This window comes from Puccinia triticina, chromosome 5A (genome assembly GCF_026914185.1).
Source record: "Puccinia triticina chromosome 5A, complete sequence".
Taxonomy (NCBI): domain Eukaryota; kingdom Fungi; phylum Basidiomycota; class Pucciniomycetes; order Pucciniales; family Pucciniaceae; genus Puccinia; species Puccinia triticina.
The window spans coordinates 2,578,358-2,589,874 of NC_070562.1; the positions used below are offsets into that span (position 1 = coordinate 2,578,358).

The window sequence follows — 11,517 nt, forward strand, 5'->3', positions numbered from 1 at the left end:
GAAAATGAGTCCGAGTGATTGAGCTTACGTTTGTGAGGTCCTGGGAGCAAGGTAGATTGATGTTGAACTTGGAGGAGCAATCTTGACCTAGACACGGGACTTTGACTTGGAAGAATTATTGCATATGCATACATATGTGAGCTGGCTGAGTCAGCTCCATGTGTTATACGGTTATTAGCCGTGCATAAATTCAAATTTTCTTTGGTTTGAAGCCGTAAGATAATAGTGACAAAACTCATTTTTGGCCCCATTTTGTGAGAAAAAAACACCCCAAAACTTAGATCTGCAGGTCTAGAATTCTGTGGATTTAAGAAAGTGGGATAATCAAATACTACAGAATTATATTTGGTAGTACATAGTATAGAATCAGGTACAAGTACATAGCTAGGGTGTAGTTTATACAGGCGTACACATGTACCCCTGTATGGTCACATGACATCATCAGTCACATGTTGGATCACATGTTTATCACATGGCACACTAGCTAAAATCCCTCAATAGAAGCTTCCATGCAGCAAAAATCCCTCAAAGGAGAAGTCACACCAGCATAAATCCCTCAAATGACTTCCCCACCAGCAAAAATCCCTCACATTCCTCCTTCAACCTTAAAGGTCAAACTCCCGCCAGCAGCCAAAAAAAATTGATTGCAAGACCACCGTGTGGGCAGCCGTTGGCCCCCACTGGATCTGCAATGGCAGAATCCTCCGGACTCCAATCACCCTCCTTCTTAAACCCTTTCGGGCTTCCCCTGAATACAAAGCGGTGTGGTAACCCTGTTCCTGTTCATACTATCACCCTCATATCACCTAAACCCTTCATAAATACCTCATTATTACTTCATATTCAGATTCTACACCCCATTTTACCCCTAGTCACCCACTCATTTCACCTAGGATTTCCAAATGGATCAGCAGTTATTGGCATGTATAGTTTTGGCAGGTATTTTCTTCATACATATCCTTAGCATTATTACATACATCATTCATTAGTATCATAGCTACATAGGACTGCAGATCTTACATAACTTCATTACTCATTTTTCTCTTCATATGATATCAGTCATAGCTCTTGTAGTTATTATCAAATGCTCATCATTATTTCATCTTCTACATAGTTACCTTTCATGTACACTCTTTGGTCATTGCGCCTTCATCATTACTGCTCATCTTCAGATATTGTTACTATGTGCTCATCATGTATCACCCCCCTGTAGTACTTCTCACATATATAAACACCCCTCTAGATATTGTATCCCCATCATGCACTTTCTACTACATCCCCTCTGTAGCACCTTTACAAATCACACTTAGATACACTTTCATCACCATAGAAATATATCCCTCAGCATATATCTCATTACCCATCTCAGAGTGACTCCCAAGAGCTTCTGCTTTTCCCCTTCTCACTTCTCCTCTCTCACTCAGTAGGATTGATACACCTCAGACTCATAAAGTGTTAAAGCCATCTAAGTCAAAGAGAATCATCAGCCACACCCTTTTCTTTTTCTTAGTGTAACCCTCTCTCCATCAGCATTAGTCTAGAGGGCAGCCTCACCAGCACCTGTAGCCTCTCCTACATTATTAGTAGTGTAGTTGACTATTTCCCCTCACAGCTCTTTCCTGATCTTTTAGGAGTTCCACAGCGGCTCCTTTTCTCCATCAACATCCTGTGCATTCAACAGGTTTAGCATTTGAAATGCACCGCGTGCATTTGGTATCTTCATAGCGATTGCTATAGACGGCACGAGACAACAGAACTTTTCCATGTCTCAGTCCCTTTTTCAAATGGTCACCGGGTGAACCTGGAACAGTTGTGAAGTCTCCTGCTCCCGGGTATGGTAACCCCTACCATATCTCCGCCTAAGGTCATGTCCTCTGGCCATCTTCTTTGATCTTTGACTGCCCTTGGTCTGTTGTGTCTGTTGCTTCATCTCTGTTGTTCGCCGCTCTCGGCATCTCCGCCTTACTTGTATGCCGCTCTCGGAATCTCCGCCTTACATGTATGCCGCTCTTGGCATCTCCACCTTAATTGTATGCCGCTCTTGGCTCTATATACAGAGTCCGCCACCAATGCCTTGGGACCGTAGCTGAGTCTGGATTGCTATGAATGTGCAATGGTCAGATGCATGTGACGATAGCCTCAGCAGTTTGTATTATCCAAACTATGTATGCATGGCTGGCGGCAAATTCACTAAACATCACAACAGTTCAGGGGTCAGTGCTTTTGCCAGAGCTCACCTGATTTGATGGTGTTTGACGTTTGAGCTATTTGGGCCACAAGCCTATTTAAAAGATGGCTGGTGCAGCCCCATGTAGTTTTTGTACCAAATGAAGTGCTTCAGCAGTCCACTTTTACAACTCTTGTGCACTATGGCTGGTAATCAGAACACGTCAGGAAATTGTTCACTTACATGTCAATCCTTATTTGAAACTGAAGAGCCTGTGAGTTCGCTTCATTGTGTATAACTTGACTATTTGTTGATTCCGGCATGCAACAGTCTTCTGTCCTATTTGGCAATACACAACAGTATGGTCCAATCAATACCACCAGCTTTTTCACTTGCAATAAATCAGAACCAATAGACTATGAGGTATCACTTGATACCAACAGCTCTTGCAACTATATTTATAAAGTCACTGGCAAGTTTATGTTATCAATTGATGCATCCATTGCACCTGCCTTCAATTATTTGCCCGGCCATGCTGTAAAGGTCTAATTTTGAAGGCTCTACTGTGGATGATTCCAACTTCAGCGGAGTTCTTGTGGTGTCATTCAAGAAAAAGATAAAAGACAAAAACCCAAAATACAGTGATTGCCTATTGGCTATAGTGTTGCATAGCAAATGGGATCCTATAGTTGAGCTTTGACCTGTTAAAATCAGCTTGAGATTTTAGGCTAAGACTCTTTCTTTATAAACAGGATTGTGTGGTTAAACAATTTGTAGTGAAGTATTGAATTCCTTCCAATGAAATGAGTGAGTGGTGAGGTGAAAATGTAGGCGGCGCAGCCGCCTCTGAACTCTAGTGTAAATGAAATGAGGACACAAACAGCCCTCGTTGAGAAAATTATCCATACAGCTTAAATTCTACTCCTGTCTAGGAATTGGAAGTCATTGACAGTACTCATTTCCCTCCATAGCTCAAAGCAGAAGTTACTGATTAATTCCCCAGCTACCTGAATCCTAGCTAAGCTTCTCTTCGAGGCCATCTGTACATGGAATTCATGGATTGCTTCACGTGATAATTGGAACATAATTGTGGTGTAGTAATTTGAGTTTCAGAAATGCAATATTTTCCAACAGAGGAAAAAGAAACGCGATTTATTTCATCGGTTCCTACCGGGAAACAAAACTAACAGGGGAAGGTACAGAGATATGAACAGGAGAAAGGCTGGCTACACGGAAGAAATCTCTCAGTATGAAGCGTTCTCTGGCTTAGTGCCCTTAAGGTTGTTGCTATTCAAGAAAGATAAGGGAAGATTAGCGAACGAAGAGATAAATGTGGAGGAAGGAGGACAAGGCTATTGACGCACAAATCCCAAGTGGTGACATCGCAAAGGGCGCCATTCTTACGTTCCGCCTCGGTGGGGTTGAGTTTCTCAAAGAGCTACCAAGACGGATCACCATTGATCAATTGATCTTCATAAATCCACTTGCTCGTTGGCTTGAAGGGAAGTGAGTCACTCAATCTGCTCACCGCTTCATTGACTGCAATATTGAAGCACCCCACTGTTTCATCGATGTTTGGTCCAAAGTCACAGCCTACGATTAAAAGAACAGTATCAGTCGTTATCCTTACATTCTGAATTTTAAAGACGGTTTGGCCACAAGTGTTTGACTTACCACCAATTACTTTGGCATAATGAGGATTTTTTGCATCACCTTTCCTTTGAATGTATCTGAATTTCTCTATCAATTAGTCGTCTGGATAAAGTACAGTAAGTGAAAACTTTCTAACAGTGTAGGACACTTACATTTGTTTCCCGCAGTTGGATTTGTTTTCCCTATATATTGAAAATGTGGTAGCAATGGACAGATTAGCACGCTGATTTACCTATGTTCAGAGCTGCTTGGACGTACTGGTTGACCCAACCGTTAGAATTACCGCCAGCTCCGGCCCAGAGACATACACCTAATCCATCTCCTGGGTTACTGGACTCAGGGCAGGTCTGAAAATTATTCTCATCAGACAGCTGATATGATTCAATTCGACCCAAGAATAAGGTCGAGAGAACATACATATACCATCCTGACGGCTTTGGTGACCTACAAGAGGAAAAAAAGTTAAACCAAAAATCGAGTCAGCTGTCTTCCCCGGGGGAGCGCTGAAAAATAGTTGAGTGGCTGACCGGTATGGTGGTGTCATATCGGCGTTCCAAAAGGTGCTCTTCGCTGCGCTTAGTCTTTCTAGCCTGTTGCACTGTGAACTACACCGATGACAGAGAAAAGAATACGTATGCGGGTGCATCATTAGCACAACACTCTCGATGGCCAACCCACGAAAACGAATCCAACTCACCTGGGGAACTGTTGCAGGGGCTTTGGGAGGATCTGGTGGCGGAGGGCATCGTTCATTCGGGTTGGCGGAAGCATAAACACATTTTTTACCTGTATGCAGAAAGTGATCGTAGCACGTCGTGTGAGGCTTAGCAGGATCAGAGAAAGCCGTCGCCACAGATAAGGAAAGTGCAACAAGGCAGATCAGAGATGCAGTAGCTTTCATTGTGGAACAGATTTCAGAGTTACTGAGTGATTGAATTGGTTATTTGTTACGCTATGTACAAGTTGACAACGTTCAGACGCGCTGGCTTAGAGGAGTACGTGGTACTGGCTTGATGGAGTCCTCATTTATACATAGACTTCCCTGCTGGTCTTGGTCGCGTTTGTGCTCTCGGTCTCGGGGGAGAGACGGAGTAGCACTCCTCTACATAATCATAACCAGTCCATTACGAAAACAGTGAAACCTTGACAGTGAAACGTAATTTTTCGAAAGAAAGAGACTGGCTTGACAACCAAACCTTGACTGTCAAGGGAGCCATAGGCAACATGAGCCAGCTCGATGAGCACTGCCGGTAGACGGAACCCGAGGCATGCAGCAATATAAATACATCCCCAAAAGGGAAGGGAATGATGAGCAACAGGCAATACTGGGCCAGCTGCGCTAACATTTGGGCGTAGTGTAGCGTAACGCAAGCGGTTATCGGTTTGGCGCTAGCGCTGCGCACGCAGGCCGCAACAAAGCACCCGCTACGCTGCTTCACAGCTCTTTGTCGCGGGTTTCTGCCGCTCCGGCTCAACAGGCTGTAACGCGGCGTAGCGTAGGAGAAAACGGCCAACAAGTCACTAACGCTACATGCTCAGCCGTCGAAAAAAGAGCCGCTACGCTACCGCTTTTTTTACTAAAAGTGGAGCGGCTTCGAGTTGCAGTGGGCTATCATATGCTTATATTTCTGACTAATCTACGCAACCTGTTGTGTCACTTGTTAGGCAAAGAAGGACCAAAAAGGCTCAAGAAACTTTTCCAGTTTGAGATCATCTTTGATTGTTTCTTCAGAGCACATTTTTCCCAACAGCACCACAAGTTACATGCATACACAAATTGAACTTTTCAGCATGTTACATACATATCTCCAAATGTTGTAGAACCAGATGTGACCATTACCCAAACACAGTTTTGGCCTAAGTGCACTGCAAGAAAAACTCTAAGAAACTGCTTGCAGTTGAGATGCAGCAAGCTTGAATGAAGCCTCAGCTCAAGCTGGAGTCAAGCACCCAAATTCTGTGCTGGTGCACCTTGAGTGTGTACCTTGTTCAGAATCTCAATGCTGAACATGCTGTAGTGCTCATGCAGTAGGCTGAGGCAGATTTTCAACCTGGCAAATGAGCATCCCCCTGAGCACCCTTTTATTTTATTTTAGTAAACACTCCTTTTTTTTTACTTAAGTGCAGATTTGATTTAACATTGTGCACTATGCATATTCATCTAGAAGACAAAAATGTTGCGGGGTACAACCACAATTTATGTAAAAAATGAAAGAATCCAAAGGACTAAGAGGTGCATTTCTTTAGTAAACCAGCTAATTGTATGTGCAACTTATATGATGCAGAGATTTAGCGGGTAGAGAAATTTACCTAAGAGCAAGCGGTTGGCAGCTCTTTCTTAGGAAAAAGATTGGTGGCCGTGGTTGATTCTGTTGGATTTTCGTCCTCCTGGACTCTCCTCTTTTATGCCTTCTGCCTCCCTTCCACTTCCTTGTCATCTCACTTGACTCCATTAGAATCATTATGCTCTCACATTTCTTATGGTCTGGTTGTATGTTTGTGGTCATGTTTGTCATCCCTACTTGCCTTGTTGACGTTGTCCCTGCCGAGATTAGATAGTCAGACTTTCCCAATGCTCCTTATCCTCTGATGTGTGTGTGCTCTGTATGTGAAAGTCTTGTCTCCCTTGTGACATCTTGTTGAGAGTTCCATCAAGTTCCTTTTTCTTCTATGAATATTCATTGTCATGTTGCCCACAAGTTGATTCCCTGTATGTAGTCTATATATACATAGCCTACAACCTGCAATCAACTCTCATTGGTTCTTCCTCATTTTTTTCCGCACCTCCATCCTGAGCCAATCCGGTGAGCCCTCAACCCTCACTGCCCTCTCTCTCGAGCCCACTGGCTCATCTTTTGCTTCCTCGTGCTGCGGTACTCAGTCAAAATCCCAACAGATTCACCAGGCTGTTGAGAGTAAATAGAAAGTAGATTTGGCACGGAACTGTTGTGACGTTGTTTGTTAGTTTGTGCTCCTTCAGTTTGTCTTTTCTTAAACTCTCTTACTTGACAAGGCCTTAAGGCTCCTTTTGTCCAGCTGTTTTAGTGGAGGCAAAACAACGTAGTAGACGCTCAATGTTATCTGTTTATAACAATGAGGTTCTATTTTAGTTTGATGTTTCTCTGTGCCTTGCTTCTTAACTCAAACCCTCACCGTCTTTTGTTTCTCCTCTTTGAGTAGTTACGACGTGAGTTTTGGTCTTCTCCTGATTGGTGATGTCTGATAGGATATAGGATAGCGTTAGCTGATCTGTTTAACCAGTTAAAAACAGGTCTCATCCTTACCTTTGGTTTTGGTTGAGATCCTGTTGATTAACGGTCTGGGACAGTGTTTTTCCACGTGTCTGTTCTTGCTGCTCGCGGGTGCCAAAACTGTAATTGTCAAAGCAATGTAATCAGTATCTGCATTTCTCCGCTGCGTGGCTATTTGGACTGCGGGAAATGGTTTGCTTTGCTTACCATTTTCCGCAGCTGTTTGAGATCCCAGCAACCTCCTCACTTTGTGGGGATGTTGCCTTTCACCTTGGCGTGAATTCTCACAAAAAAGAAGGGACAAGAAGTAACAAATGAATTTCTGTAATGGGGACATATGCAGGATAGGTTTTGAGAGGGAACAAGAGTAAAGAAGCAGAAAGGAAGAGAAGAAAAAGGAAAAAAGGGTTGAGGCAAATAAAAAGAAAGAAAGATCTGGGTGGGGAAAAGACTCAGATAGATCTGGGGGTCATGGGTGGGTTCCTTTGGCGTCCTCTCCCCTTTGAGATTGAGGGAGTCAAGCTGAGATCTGAATGAATCTCTTGGTTGCCTTGAATGCCTTGGGTTTGTGGAGGAGTGTCCTGGCCATGATCTCAGTGATTCTCTCATCATGCAGAATCCTTCTGGCTGTTGCCCTAGCCCCGTCAAACCTAGAGCAGGAAACGAGATAATGTTCAACTGATTCCCTAACTCCACACGCCGAGCAAATTGGGTATGGAGCCTTTTTGATTTTGAATTGAAAAGCATTCAAAGGGACATGACCTGATTGGAGTGCATGATGGTGTTTAATTGACTCAGAGTTACTCTTCAGACTTAAGTTGGCAGACAGACTTAAGTTGGCAGACAGACTTAAGTTGGCAGAGATATGATAAGCAGAAAATTTATCATATCTAATTTTAAGGAAGCACCCAAGAAATCATATAAAATTATCTGGAGAATAAGATAAAGCATGCAGCAGCATACAACACAAAGTTTTCTGACCAGTAGCAGAAAATAAAATTCAGGACAAGCCTGGAAAAGATAGGTGGAAGTGTAAGATAAGCAAGAAAAAAAACATTGCCAATGGAGGATGAACAGGGGAGGGGGGGAGCAAGGCATGTGCAGAACAAGGGATTTCCAGGACAGGATTGGGATTGTTAATCCTGGTGCAGTCTCTTCATGGCTTTGTGGACCCCGCCCATGAGCAAGACTGCCGGGCCATAGCGGATCCCCAGTTTGCAGAGCCTTCAGATCAAGGTGGTCTTGAAGATTGACCAGTGGTAGAGGGAGTGCCACTCAATCGCCGCGTGAGTCTGGGTGTCGCCGGGATGGATGTGGCAGAGGTCAATATAGGCCTCCATTGTGAGGTCGCCATCAGAGGGGGGGGAACTGGAGCTTGACTTTGCGCGCTTTGGGTTTGGCGGGGTTGAAGAGCCCGATGACTGAAGTTGGTCAACAAGTAAAGACGGCAACGGCTTGCAATCTTTGACCTCGGCACGTGACGGGTCAAACATGTCCGGGCAGAGTACCTGAAGCCTCTTGATGGTAGACTTGCGCTTCCAAGGTAGCAGGCGCCGCGGGGGAGGGGGTCCGTCATTGTCGCCTGAGAGAGGGGCTGGAGCCTCATTGCGGCAAGGCTGCGATTGGGCCTGAGGCGGGTGGTGCAAGCCATCAGTGCATGGCCCAAATGGATATCGATATCAGGGCAAAGATGGGAGGGAGTTAACTTACGTTTTGGGAGATACCACTCTGGTTTTCTCCTCCTCTGTCGTCGTGGTGTGAGCTAGGTTCCCGGTTTTCCATAACGTGCAAGGTGGGTCGGAGGCAAGCTGGGAGGGCGAGTTTGCAATGCGGAGACAAATTGCAATGGGGGAGATATCCATGTTGGATGCTTGACTTGAGATCATATACTGCTGGCGATGGTTGATTTTTGAACAAATATTTCTGGTGATGTTCGAATTCTGTTTGATTGTTGGTGGCTGAGGATGATAGTCGAAGTGGAATCAAAATGACCTCGAAAGTGGTTTGGAGGGCAATCAAATGAGATTCGAATGGCAGTTGAATAAGGTTTTCACCGGAGTTTCTCCGGCAACTCCGGCGGATATCCCAGATATTTTCCGGATTGAGTTTCCACTCAATTATTCCTCAAATTATTTCCCAAAAATTGGGAAAAAAATTGAGGAGTATTCGAAATCCCAACGAGTGGGCCGGCCACTTCGAATTTCTTTTGATAATTTTCCGTCACTTTGAACAACGTTTGGAAAAGACGCAACGAAGTGCGTCCGTGGTGTACCTGCACCCGCCGCGGGTCAGGTTCACTTGGCAATCCTTATTGAGTATCACCTCAAGCTTCCTTTGAGCTTCTGCATCTCAACTGCTTATAGCAGTTTCTAAGGGTTTTCTTGTTAGTGCAGGTCAATTACAAAGTCACTCCTCCCTCTCAGGAGGAAGATGGATGGTTTGTTGCTTTGATTACACAAAGAAGAAGCCAGAAAATGGAACTTTTGAAGATGTGGTTCCCTCCGCAACATGGAGAGCTTTCATTTGGTTAAAAAAAATGAGAAAGAATGTCATAAAGATGAGGGAGCAAGTGAGAGATTATTAAAAAAAGTGGTGTTTTCTCAAAAAATAGAATTCCTCCCATGTGCCAAAGATCACCGCTTGCCGGCAAGTCCCACCTCCTCGGAGGGACTGTGTTAAGTTCGATCATCTTCACTTCGGCACCGGCGGTCCGGCAGCCAGGAAGGGCTGTTGCCACCGGGCTGTACTGTTTTTATGTATGGCAGAATGGGGGGAGATTAAGCTGGGGCTGTGCCCAACAACCCCATAACTTATAGCATTGCATTCGACCAATAAACACAAGTCAATATCAGGTATAAAATGTGGTGATCCAGCCACCCTCATCGGCTATCTTGTCCGCAGAAGTCTCGTCCATGGCTTCCCTCAAATCTTTTGCATACACCCTCCAGTACTAAACGCCGGGACTGTTCATGGAAAAATACATCAAGCCTTCCGGCCGTGGTCCGCCGTGGGTGGTCGCATCATCATTCTTTTGGAGACTGCTCGGGTAAGTACATAACCTTGGTCTTTTCGACACTGCGCACTTTGTCTAACTCTATTCGCATTCGCACCATGTCTATCTCTTCACTGCTAGTACTCGGTCTGTCACTCTTTACAATCCATCTTAAGCTCATTTTTGGTCTGCCCAGCCCTGAGGCCACTCCACATAAGCTTAACCACTTCCGTGGGTTCCCTGCCTGGAGCCGTGCCCCCCATACCCCGATCATTGACATCGATGTCCCGGAAGGGAGTTTAGTCTGGGACCGCGAGCTCCACATCGACAACGGCAAAAAAGTCGAGGTTGTCCACGTTGAAACTGGGCATGTCGTCTACCTCATAAGCCAATCCCCCGATGACGATCGCACGACGATAATTTCGAACGGAGAGGGTAAAGAACTCCTACGATTCACACTCGATGTAGGATATCTCATTTCTGAGCGATGATATGTCCTGCAACTTGATTTCCAAAACTGGGAGCTGAACCTACCAACAATCTTCCCCCATATTTTTTGCCCGCTTGCCTGTTTGGCAACTCTTCGAAAAACCCGCACAGAAAAAAGCAATAATGGGTCTTTGGCACGTATACCACACATCCTCAGCTTCACTGAGCTACGAGATCCATCCGAACGGGCCTGCCACCGATCGCTGGTTTATGCGCCTATCGGGGAAAAACCCTGCAACTTTGGCATATTACCGCGGTCGTTCATCAAACACTGGAAACGTCTACTTGCATAAATTCAAACTAGCTGCATTCCAATGTATGTTTCTCTTTTCACCCCAACGTCACCAATTCATGTCGGACCTCAATTCATAACATCGAGCTTCTCTGCTGTGATATGATCAAGTCACCAACATCCAACAGGTAGACAAATCCCGGATGAAACCGGGTACTTTGAAAGGTGTTCAAAACGTTGTCACATATAAAATAGTTCGACGATCAGATGTTCCCGAGGTACGTGAATCTCGACAACCCAAGCTGACCAAAAGATAATCGAATCTGACTCGTCATTGGTGTGAATATTATAGTATTACTTCATTGGGCTATGGTGCCAGGTCAAAAGAAGAATCGACCACTATGACCTATGAGCAAGCAACGTACAAAATCACTACGACAAAACCAAACACATTCATTTTTCTCCAGTCTAGAGTCGCTTTTTACGGCTCCGAGTCCAACCTAGTACCAACAGCGGGTTGACACTACGCTAATCAAGCAGTTTTTCTGCCTGCATCAATGTGTTCTCTGAAGAGGGTTTTTTTCCTCCTGCATCAATGTGTCCTCTGAAGAGGTTTTTCTGCCCGCTTTGAAAGTTTGGGAAACTTTGGGGACCATTGAGTTGTTTTGTCTTTTTAGTCACGTTTGACCAAATTTGTATTCCATCTGCCGGACTAAATTAAAGAATTTGACTC

At 44.7% G+C, this 11,517-nt stretch overlaps 2 protein-coding genes across 2 annotated transcripts; one reads left to right on the forward strand and one right to left on the reverse strand.

Annotated features, from left to right (window-relative positions):
* Positions 1-3,411: 3,411 nt before the first annotated feature.
* On the reverse strand, positions 3,412-4,721 carry PtA15_5A313 (uncharacterized protein; the record flags this gene model as incomplete). Its single annotated transcript, XM_053169061.1, has 9 exons — positions 3,412-3,454; positions 3,532-3,605; positions 3,696-3,760; positions 3,842-3,897; positions 3,973-4,002; positions 4,079-4,167; positions 4,244-4,264; positions 4,348-4,425; positions 4,518-4,721. 9 exons carry the CDS (start codon positions 4,719-4,721, stop codon positions 3,412-3,414), a joined length of 660 nt encoding a protein of 219 aa, XP_053020295.1.
* A 5,461-nt stretch (positions 4,722-10,182) lies between these two features.
* Positions 10,183-11,196, forward strand: PtA15_5A314 (uncharacterized protein; the record flags this gene model as incomplete). Its single annotated transcript, XM_053169062.1, has 4 exons — positions 10,183-10,527; positions 10,664-10,868; positions 10,956-11,062; positions 11,137-11,196. 4 exons carry the CDS (start codon positions 10,183-10,185, stop codon positions 11,194-11,196), a joined length of 717 nt encoding a protein of 238 aa, XP_053020296.1.
* Positions 11,197-11,517: the final 321 nt, after the last annotated feature.